The sequence below is a fragment of the Panthera leo genome, chromosome B2, assembly GCF_018350215.1.
Source record: "Panthera leo isolate Ple1 chromosome B2, P.leo_Ple1_pat1.1, whole genome shotgun sequence".
Taxonomy (NCBI): Eukaryota; Metazoa; Chordata; class Mammalia; order Carnivora; family Felidae; genus Panthera; species Panthera leo.
In genome coordinates this window covers 74,977,991-74,990,064 of record NC_056683.1, presented here as the reverse complement: position 1 = coordinate 74,990,064, position 12,074 = coordinate 74,977,991, and the positions used below count along the sequence as shown (strand labels likewise).

The 12,074-nt window shown below is 36.3% G+C and overlaps 1 protein-coding gene across 5 annotated transcripts in view; it reads right to left on the bottom strand.

Moving 5' to 3' along the window:
• Window positions 1-12,074, bottom strand: part of LOC122220141 (cytochrome b5 reductase 4) — a 93,715-nt gene that overhangs the window by 63,170 nt on the left and 18,471 nt on the right. For all 5 annotated transcript variants that reach the window (XM_042939275.1, XM_042939277.1, XM_042939278.1 and 2 more), the window contains exon 3: window positions 1,156-1,256. In XM_042939275.1, the coding sequence (XP_042795209.1) occupies window positions 1,156-1,256 (101 nt within the window). The remainder of the gene's footprint in view (window positions 1-1,155; window positions 1,257-12,074) is intronic.

The following is a 12,074-nucleotide window of genomic DNA, read 5'->3' as shown; positions in this document are numbered from 1 at the left end:
GAGTTGGAGCCAGCGTTGGGCTCTGCGCTGACAGTGTGGAGCCTACTTGGGATTTTCTATCTATCTCTCCCTCCCTTGCTCATGCTGTCTCTCTGTCTCTTTCTCTCTCAAAATAAGTAAAAATTAAAAGTTAAAAATTAAAAAAAAAAACCAAAAAAACAGCAATAAGAACCTCCCAAGGAGAATGCTATTATGACCAATGGCCAAACATGACTTTTCTCCAACCCAGGAAGAACACTAATTGCAAATAGGATTCTGCTATTTAAGCAGATGCACATTAAGTACATTTAAATATAAAACAAACTATATTTCTGGCAACCTGGTCAAAAATTAAATCCTAAAATGGATGAAAAAGTAGAAGGAACAGAAATCAAATTATATTTGTTCAGAAGTCAACTCTAAAAATAACCCAATCTGATTCTGGTATCTGAAATGGTAAAATCCCAGTACTACAACGTGGATAACCATCACAAAATACAAAATAAAGTATATGTGAGACAAAAGCAAATTTCTGTTCTTCTCAAGATTGTTTCAAAATAACAGTTCACCCTATTGACAGCAGTAAACATAACTCTATGTAACTTTAAAATAGTATAAGAGCCAATGTTTATTTTTAGTCAATGTAAGGGGAAAGATGACTAATTTAAATAAGCGTTTTTTGAAATATACATTCAGAATCTCTGCTATCACTCTAGGAAAAATAAGTTTTCTATTCATTAATCATCTGATTTTCTACATGATAAGCAGATTCAGTACAGCAAGATAGGCCAATTATATAACAATTCCCAAATGAGAAAAAACTAAGGGCAGAGAAGCTAAGTGGCTTGTTCTTTTTTCCAATTGTTACTGTCGTCCATAAGCCAATCATCATCATAATCAAAATTAATAAAAACTGAGTAATCAGCTGCTAGCAGAGGAGACAGCAAGCACTTAAGAGGAGACTCCTGGATACAGATTTGAAACCATCTCTAAAATTATAGTAAAATAATTTAAAGGCAAATTAAACAGTTGTTACTCTCGAGCATCTTCCCAAATTTCAAAATTCAAGCCAATGCATATGAAATTTGTGCAACTATGTTTTTTCTACAACTATCATACTGCTAAATCTAAGAGAACCCTCCCACTGTAATAGTATGATTAATTTCACCACCTTACCTGATCAAAAAGGTCAGTACCATCGGATCCTGCAGCTCTCATTAGTTCATCTTCTCCACCAGGATGATACTCCATATAAGGAGTGACATTATAAACAAACCCTGTATCAAAACAAGAGGAAATAATATCATAAAAAAACTTCTTAAAAATTATACAAACTAGAAAAGTTTCAATAAATCTTTTCAAATACATCCTTTTTAACAAATTATTATTTCTAAGTATTAAAAACATAAACGGTCAAAGATTTCACCATACTCGCAAGCTAACAAGTTAGCCTGCCAGTTTCATGGGTCCTCGGCAGAAAACATCAGACACAGAGGACAGTTTAGTACTCACATCACTAGCAGTAGCCACAATATCAGCATTTGCATGAGTTCCCTGAACCCCAATTCCTACAGACCTTTGGGAAGAGGGTCAGATCATACCTGTACACTCAATGTGCTGCATGACAAGAGGGGAAATTTGAGTTTAGGAAAGTGGAGTCTTTTATAACGAGCAGTAAGCACACGTGTCCTTCGTTCTGGAGGAAGACATTATCTTTATTGTAGCAAACAGTAGGCAAGTGGTCCTTTGCTCTAGAGTCACTAGCTCTACCTCTTGAGGTTGTTTACTATGCACACATCCTTGAAAAGACAGTCAGTACTTCTGCTCATAAGGCGTGCAGATAACCTGAAAACCCTATAGAAAATTGCCTCCTAACACAAAGAAATAATCAAACGCTGTTTATAATTTTTAAAAGCTCTCTCTCTCTAATATTTCTACTTCATCATCCTCTACTGCCCTGATAGGAGAATCTGATGAAAAAGAATCAAGGTCTCATCCATGTGTCTGATCATCTCAGTGAACGCCAAGCAATCAAGGATGCCTGGGCCACTTAGGCATGCTCTGGGAAAGCAAGCACAATTCTTTTCTGTGGTTGCCCAAGGAACAAAGATTATTGTTTAGATCTTAATAAACCCTTTATCTTCCCGGAGTATTTATTTCATCTGTTCATACATTTAAATGTATGGTTATAATTTAAAAAAAAAAGAACAGGAAACAACAAAGGAGGAGTTGCTTTGTTCTCAAAGCAAGAAGGCTAGGAGTTGCTAGCCTTCTCAAAGAAATGAGTTGCTTTTTAGTCCTTTACTTGAAAACTACAGAGTAGACAAATCCAGCCCTGAAGACACCTCAAGGGTGCCATGAGAACAAGTGGTTTTCTTCTATCCAGGACATTTCCCTCTCTATGTTATGACTTCCATGAATTTAAATCACCTCAGATAACTTAAAATGTTCATCTACAGAATAATCTTGGGAGGGAAGAAGCGATTGGGTTTCGGACCCAAAAAGGCACTGTAGTTTTTCCACAAGTTTAATTTTAGAGAATAACCAACTAGGTAGATTTCTTTATAAAACTGCTTAAAAAGCAATTTAGGCAACAAAAAGAAGTAAATTCACAAAATCTTTCAGCAGTCCTCCAAATAAGTCTGAGGAAAAAAAAAAAAAAAGCAACTAGTGGAGTTTCCCCCTTCCTTCTTCCCTATCCATCTTCTCCACCAAATTTGGAAGGAGTTTTTCCTATTGTTTAGTGCTTCAAAATCTATAGTCCACAAATGCCAGAGATAATGATTAGGATCAGAATTATTCCCAATTGATTTTTTAAAGACAGAATGCCTTCCAGACAAAAGAATCCCAAACTTCCCCTGTAACCAAACCTTGACTAGAGTTTCTCAAGAACATGAGACTTAGAACACATGATCACGTACCGTCTTTGATGGAATCTCATTACCTGTCAGTAACCAGCATAAAGACAAACAGGCAGGCAGCCCTGCCAGCTATTCAGAATCAGCATAGAAAGGCTAAAACAGGGGCACCTGGGTGGCTCAGTCGGTTGAGCATCCGACTTCAGCTCAGGTCACGATCTCGCGGTCCGTGAGTTCGAGCCCCGCGTCGGGCTCTGGGCTGATGGCTCAGAGCCTGGAGCCTGCTTCCGATTCTGTGTCTCCCTCTCTCTCTGGCCCTCCCCCATTCATGCTCTGTCTCTCTCTGTCTCAAAAATAAATAAACGTAAAAAAAAAAAAATTTAAAAAAAGAAAGGCTAAAACACCCCACACAAGTTCTCTTCAGCCTCCTGACCCTTTAGACTGACCTTCAGCCTCTCTCATCAACTCATTGTGGACCTGAACGACTCCCCATGCTCTTCAAATGGACAAGACCAGGAATGCCTAGACAATCCCTCACTATAAGGAATTGAGACTTAATGTCTCGGCCCAAGAAATGTTAGATCCAACCACACTTGGCTCATGATTTGTTAATTATGACACATAAACCTAGCTCCAAAAATGCAAATGATGTTTTTCGTCTGGTGCCAAGGCTCACTCTTCTTTTTCTTCCTCTATTTTATGTCCTTCCCTTTTCCTTTTCCTTTTCAAAAGCATTCCTGAAAACTAAAACTTGAATGTGGCAGAAGAAAACAAATGCAAAGAACCGAACCTTATGCTCTCCTTCTGTGCTTCACTGTATTGTTTGTACTATATATGCTTTTTAAAAAACAAGCCTCTAGCTTCCTATATCCTTACTACCTGGTTTTTAGAAACTAATTTTGCAACTTTCTAAATTTTGCAACGACACAACTTCTTCCTACAGCTTTAGTTGCTCAAGTATGGCAGATGTATACAACCAATTGCCTATTAAACAGATAGTATTTGGGGGACCACAGACATAATCTCAACTTTATGCTAGGCTATTAATAAATTCTGCAAAACCTAAATCCTAATAATGACATTAAGAACAAAAATAGGCAGGAAGAGATTCATAAAACACCAATCCTGAATGGTACAAAATTGCTGTGGCCAAGATCCTCTGGTTACAGTCCAATTGGTGCTGCACTACTTGGGTCATCATTGGTGCTCATCTACTTGGGTCACCTTCAGTTGCAGGGGAAGATTTAAGGAGAGTATCTATTGACTTTATTGATGAGTTGATCTATCCATCCACTCATCCACCCATCTACCCATCCATCCATCCATCCATCCATCCATCTTATCTATCCGTTCCCTCCTTTGTACTGCTTTTTTTTTCTGGATTTTGTTTTATAAATTCTAACCAGGGACAGATTGCCTGACTACTGTTAATAAAAGCAAGTTAATTTCACAATATATACACATACAAATCATAATACTGTACATCATAAACTTAAAAAGTGCTATATGTCAATTATATCTCAATGTAAGGGAAAAAATATAGATAAAAAAGAACAACTTATTAAAAATTAAAATTAAAATGCAACAGTTTTATTAGGAACATATGCTCTAATGTTTAAATACATCACCTTTTAAATGCCCAAGCAATATTCAGGGGTACATTTTTAGCTAACTCATCCTAGCAGAGTTGCCGTGCAATCGAAAACATGCACTCAGAACAATGGCTACACTAAGTTCTTTAGGCAATGTACTGGTAGTACCTGTGCCAATATTTTCGCAGTAAACTATCTCTTTTGTGTTAATAGGTCTGGAACTCTGAGCTCTCAACTAAGTTCTTAGAATAAAAATTACGCACTTTAAAATGACCAGTTAGTGCTTTGCATCCTCAGAAACTTACACTACTTGGGGTTCTCTCTCTCCCTCACTCTCTGCCCCTCTCCAGCTTATGCTTGCACACACACTCTCTCTCAAAATAAATAAATTTTAAAAACATAGAAATACTGCATAATACTTGGCATGTACGTGATAGGCAGTAAATAAATTTTTGTTGGATGAATACCATGTGGGGCTTTAGAGTTAAATCTATGTTTGAATTTTAAACAAAGATTAATTTTAAATCTGACTACAAAAATACCACTTTTACTTACAGCGGTAGTTCTCAAATTTGGGGACTTGAAGATCTCTTCACTCTTTAAAAAATTGAGGACCCCCGAAGGAGCTTTTGTTTATGATGGTTATATCTATTGATGTTTTTACCTTTCATAAGTGAAAATTAAGAAATTTAAAAAGGCAGCTCTTTCTGCCCACGGGTCCTGTCCCTGTTCTTTAATAAAACAACGAAAGAAGGAAAGAGAAAAAGACAAAGAGAAAAAGAAAAGAAAGAAAGAAATTTAAAGAATATTTTAAAATTAAAAATAAAAACAATAAGCTCACTATGTGTTATCCCAAATAATAGGTATTTTTATGAAAAATAACTATATTTAAAAAAAAAAAACCTAGAGAAGTGTCATTGTTTTAAATTTTGGCACGTATCTTTAAAGTGTGGCTTAATAGTTGACACCTGTATTCTCATGTCACCTTCTGCACCTAATCTTATATACCTGTGAAAGAAGTATTTTTTTTAAAAGGCAGATAACAGTATTACTACAAAGAATTTTTGGCCTTGGACCACCCACCAAAAGAGTTTTGAGCTCCATCAGGAACCCCTGGATCATGCTTTGAGACTCTCTGACATAAAATAGAACAAAGAAAAAATGACAAATTATTAGTGGGTGTGTGGCCTGAACCATGGGGATGCAGTTCACTCCTTACTGGTGAGCTTTTAGGGTTCACATATGGTTACATAACCTGAAAAAGTATGGGAGCCTCATCTGGGAGATAGATTAATAGGTATAAATGTCACTTGAGTCTCACACCGTGGTGTCTGCTATAGAGCTGGCACTGAGAATAAGTTGAGGCTTGCTGCAATCCAGTTGTGAGTTCACTTATCTGAGATATGTGATTCAGGTTCTGTAGGTGGGAAAAGGCTTTTTCTACCTATGGGAAGTTGGAGTGGTAACTGAAAAAGAGTGCTCCGAAAGAAGTTTCACACAATGTTGCCGAGAATGGAACACGTCTGGCAGTTCCTCAAAAGGTTAAAAATAGACTGTATGTGATCCAGATTTATTCCTAGGTGGATACTCAAAAGAAAGAAAAATTTATGCTCATGCAAAAACGTGTACATGAATGTTCATAGCAACATACTTCACAATAACTTAAATGTCAATGAGCTGATGAACAGATAAAGAAAGTATATCATATCCATATGTGGAGTAATATTCAGCCAGAAAAAAGACTGAAGTATTGACACATGCTACAACATGGATGAACCCTGAAAATAGTATACTAAGTGAAAGAAGGCAAACACAAAAGACCATATATTTCATGCTTTCATTTAAATGAAATGTCCCAAATTTGCAAGTCTCAAGAGACAGAAAGGACATTAGTGGTTACCTAGAGCTGGGGAGGATAGCTAAAGAATGTTTCTGCATATTGCTAAACCATAGCATCTGCGGTCAGTGACCGCTATATAGGGACTCAGATTCTTCACAACATCAGTATCAAAAACTCAAAGGTGATTTCTCCTTTTCAAAAAACTAATGAGTCTCCTTTTGTTTGCTTGTTTCTTTTTAATACTTTTTAAGTTCAGATCATGTGACCGGTGTTACTAGTGTCTCTTTTACTTGGCTGCTAGGAAGTTCAGGACTACATTTAATGCTCAATCACAGTAATACTGTTAGCTAGGTTAGGCAACTGGTATATTTTTCTTTTATGTTTTATTGTGGGTTTTTAAAATTCTTACACATAAAGTTAAACATTGTGTTGCACAATGCCTTAGTCTTTAGCAGTAACAGTTAGGGTTTAAATTACAACAAATATAAAAAGTATATGTGAAAAAACGAGGGGCATTTATCAAGATGGAGAAGAGTTCTTTCTGTGTAAAATGGCAACATTAGTTTTTAGGTATAAAAATGATACTGAACATTGAACTCAAACCTTTAAATAAGCAGTGAGCTCCGAGACACTGGTACTATTTAAGTACATGATGGATGATGGTCTGTAGATCTTATAGAGGTTAAGTCCTGTACTAATGAGAAATCAGACTAAAAACTGACTTTAGAGTTTTCCCAGTTTTTTTTCCTTTATTATTTTTTTTAACGTTTATTTATTTTTGAGACAGAGAGAGACAGAGCATGAACGGGGGAGGGCCAGAGAGAGAGGGAGACAGAATCGGAAGCAGGCTCCAGGCTCTGAGCCATCAGCCCAGAGCCCGATGCGGAGCTCGAACTCACGGACCGCGAGATCGTGACCTGAGCTGAAGTCGGACGCTCAACCGACTGAGCCACCCAGGCGCCCCGAGTTTTCCCAGTTTTAAGACATAGGGCTCAATCCCACGAACCGCGAGATCATGACCTAAACTGAAATCAAGAGTTGGTCACTTAATCAACTCAGCCACTTAGGAGCCCCTGTAGTATTTCTATTTATTTCACTATTCACCACAGTTCATTTTGTTGGCTCTAAAATAAATGAAGGGCTCTAAAGGAAACATGTTTACTGGGTTAACACAGTAAAATCATAGCTTATTTCACAGTATTCAAATGCAGATCCAGTTTTGCAAGTGAAACTGTGACTACTTTGCCATCTTGTGTTCAATAAAGAAATAGCACATTATTTTTATTTTACATCTACTGATATTTATCTAGTTTCTCCTAGCAACTGCTGAGAGAGGGTGTTAAAATATGCAACAATGATTGTGGATTTTAAGTCTATCTTTCAATACTATTAATGTTTGTCTCATGTATTTTGAAACTTTGTTACAAGGCATAAACAGTCTTCCTAATGAACTGACTCTATCTCTAGTAAGATTTCTTGTCTTTGTCTGGTTATATCTTTTATCTAATTTTAATATAGTCCAATCTTATTATACTTACTATCTAGACAGTATATGTTTTTCTAAGCATTTACTTTCAACCTTTCTGTCTCCTTATATTTAAAATGTATCCCTTATACAGAGCACCTGAACAGACATTTCTACAAAGAGATACAAATGGTCACCAGGCACATGAAAACATGCTCAACATCATTCATCATCAAAAAAATGCAGATCAATCCACAATGAGATATCACCTCGTATCTGTCAGAATGAGTAAAATCAAAAACATGAGAAATAACAAGTGTTGGCAAGGATGTGGAGAAAAAGGAACCCTCACGTACGGGCACTAGGAAATCAAATTGGTGCAGCCACTGTGGAAAACAGTATGAGGTTCATCAAAAAAATTAAAAATAGAAATACTGTAGAATCTATAATTCCACTACTGGGTATTTATCCGAAGAAAACAAAGACACTAATTTGAAAAGATACATGCACCCTTATGTTTATTACAGCATTATTTACAATGGCCAAGATATGAAAGCAACCCAAGAGTCCATTGATTGATGAATGGATAAAGATGTGGTATATTATATACACAGTAGTATATTGGTCAGCCATAAAAAAAGAATGAGGTCTTGCCATTTGCAATAAACGAATGAACCTAGAAGGATTACGCAAAGTGAAATAAGTCAGACAGACAAATACCATATGATTTCACTCGTAAGTGGAATGTAAGAAACAAAACAAATGAACAAAGAAAAAAAGAGACAAAAAAAGTGACTCTTAAATACAGAGAAAAAAAACTAGTGGTCGCCAGAGAGGAGACGGGTTGGGGGATGGGTGAAATACACGGAGGGGATTAAGAGTGCACATATAGTAATGAGCACTGAGTAATGTATAGAATTGTTGAATCATTATACTATACACCTGAAACTAATATAACACTGTGTGTTAATTATACTTCAATAAAAAAAGAAAAAAAAAAGGAAAGGAATTGACCTAAGGTACTTTGGAAACCAATGTTTTGACTGGGAATGTAAAACTAAAGACAAAATTATACAAAACACTAAAATAAACAAACCAACAAAGTGTATCCCTTATAGCCGTCATGTAGTTAGGTCTTGACACACACAAACACACAATCCCTTTCAATTCAAATAACTGGTCCATTTATACCTGATTATTGATGTGGCTGAATTCAGAGCTACCATTTTATCAGTCTTCATTCTTATTCTCAAATTTTCTTTTTTTTCTTCCAAGTTTTCTGCCTGTGTCTCTGTTCCTCTTTCCCTGCCTTCTTTTGGGTTAACAAAGTATTTTTTAGAATTTCATTTTATCTACTGACTTTTTAGTTATACCTCTTCACATTATTTTTTAAGTGATTGTTCTAGGGATATACAGTATATGTCCTTAACTATAACCAATTCACTTGAGTTAATACTGTACCCCTTTTTACATTTAATATAAAAACCATTTACCACTCTCCATTCCCTATACTTTGTGCAACCCCTCAGTAGAATCTTATAATTTTTGCTTTAAACATTAGTTACCTTTTTTTAACAGGTAAGAGGGGAAAAAGTAATTTTTTCCTCTTTATTCACATATTTACCATTTCCTAAAGATCTGAGCTTACATCTGGTATCATTACCCTTCAACCTGATGAACTTCCTGTCAAACTCCTTACAGTGTAGGTCAGCTAGTGCTGAATTCTCAGTTTTTGCTTATCTGAAAAAGTCTTTATTTCCTTTTTCTCTTTAAGGAATTCTGTAACTTCAAAGATACAGAATTCAGGGCTGATGTTGTAGGTTTTTTTCCTTCAACAAATCATTTTTATTGTTTCCGTGTGTGTGTGTGTGTGTGTGTGTGTGTGTGTGTGTGTGTGTGTCTGACTGTTGTCAAGATTTTCTCTTTATTTTTGGCTTTTAGCAGTTTGAGTATAATGTGCCTCTATGTAATATGGTTTGTATTGATTATGCTTGGATCTGCTAAGCTTCTAAATTGACAACTTCATGTGTTTCACCAAATTTGGGAAATTTCTGGCCACCATGTTTTCAAATATTTTTCTGCCCCATTCTCCTTTTCCTCTCCTTCTAGAACTACGACTACACATATACTAGACATTTTTATTTTGTCCTGTAGGTCCCTGAGCCTTTGTTCAAATTCTTTCTAATCATTTTCCTCTCTGTTTTTTCAGATTATATAACTTCTATTAATCTATCTGCAAGTTTACTAAATCTTACTTCTGTTACCTCTAATCTGCTATTAAGCCCATTTAGTAATTTTTATTTCATGTATTATATTTTTCAATGCTAAATTTGCACGTCTTTATAGTTTCTTTTTCTCAGCTGAGATTTCCTATTTGTTCATTCATTATATGCATGCATTCCTTTATTTTCATGAGTATAGTTATAATAGGTGCCTTAAAATCCTTTTGAATCCTGTTAAACTTAACATCTGGATCATCTCAGAGTCACTCTCTGATAATTGCCTTTTGTCTTCAGCATGTCTGCAAATTTTGAATTATATTCTGGCCATTGTAAATAATATGTTGCAGAAACTCTAAATTCTGTTACCTTCCTCCAAAGAGAATGATTATTTTAGTACGCAATTTATTGGACTCAAACCCCAAAACTCTGTTTCCCCTCTGTGGGAATGAAAACTGAAACTTCTATTCGGTGCTTTTAGCCTTACTGGAACAGTCAGAGTCTGTCTATGCAAGATTTAGACAGTTTATATTCATCTCTAGATTTCTCTTTTTCTGGATTTTCTCCCTCACTTTCCAGTTGTTCCAGATGCCCCAAACTCTGTCATCTAGTTCTTCAAGCCAGTACGACTGGGAGTCTCCCCTGAGTTTTAGTCATCCTTACAGTACCAAGCTGGGCATGACTTCAAGTTAAATACCATCCAAAATGGGAAACTCACCCAGTAGTTCCTTCTTCTAAATACAGATAACTCCTAACCTCTAGTTTCTGTCTGTTTTGGTTGTTTGCCAGTTTCTTTAGATAGTTATTTTTAAAAAATATTTTGTCTTGAGCTTATAGTTGGTGTTTGCTGAAGTGTTAGTCCAATAGGAGACAATTAGCTATAACCTAAAACTCAACCCTGCATATTATTTTAGAAAACTAGGTAATGATACCTTGCTAATTTCAACGGAGAAAAATGGAAAAGAAATTTATGAAAGACAAATGGATTTCATAACAACTTAAAGTAAACGTGGCCTTGGTATATAAGAACAGTAACTAGAAACTAGGCTTACAAGATGGTGGATAGTAATTCAAGATTTGAAAGCATTTCAAGATTGAAAGCATTCATTTGTCTCCCACACTCCTGAGAAGTTTCTAAAATGACAGTGAAGGACAAATAACACATAAAGCCATAAAGACACAGAAATCAGAAGAGGAGATGACAGTAATAAAGTTTTGGAAGCCTGAAAGCCAAATGCATGAGTGACAACATACTTAGCAGCATGAAGAAAGGTAAAAATAAAGCTTGTATAAGTTGGAGGGGAACCTATAAAAAGCCAATGTGTGCAAAATAACCCCCCAAAACTGTAAGACTCAGAGATTCCAGGCCCTTCTGAAGTCAGGGTGCATGAAGGTCTCAAAATTCAATATAAGAAGCAACATAAGCCTTAAATCCCCTCCCCCATCCTACACAACCGAGCGACCAGCCCCTCCCTAACCCTGCAAGAAGTGCAATTTACTCTCTAGAGAGGATGAACCAGAGAAACACTTACTGAAGGAAACACACTTGGGACTGGAGGAGAGGTCAGAACTAAAAACCTGAAGCAAAGTTTACATGTCAAAACATTAAGATCCACCTCCTACCACCACCATCCCAGCAGCTCCCATTTCCCACAGAGCCCTCAGAATACTTATTTACAGATGAGGAGGAGGATTCTACCCCTAAAGACTTGCATACAGGAGGCTGGGGACACCCGCCAGTGCAGCAATTCATAGAAAAGTTCTGTCCACACACAGAGAGCTTCCATTTAGCTCTGTTTCATCACTCTCGACATAAAAGGACAAACATTTGAAAAAAGCCTCTAAAATTAAGGTTGGTTTCTAAACAACTTAAATTGTCAACCTGTGGTGCAATTTTAGAAAGGAAAAGAAAGATGAAAAATGGGACCAGCACTACTTTACAGAACCTAGAGAAAAGTTAGGTAACAACTGTCCGGAATACAACTTGGAGCTTCTAATTCCACCAAACAACTTCAATGATGGTAAATTCAATCTACAAAAAAGCTAAGAGAGTCTGACCTGAATGCCTCAGTTTGCAAGAGAAAATTTAAATAGAATGTGAAAAAGGCCTCTATGCACTTC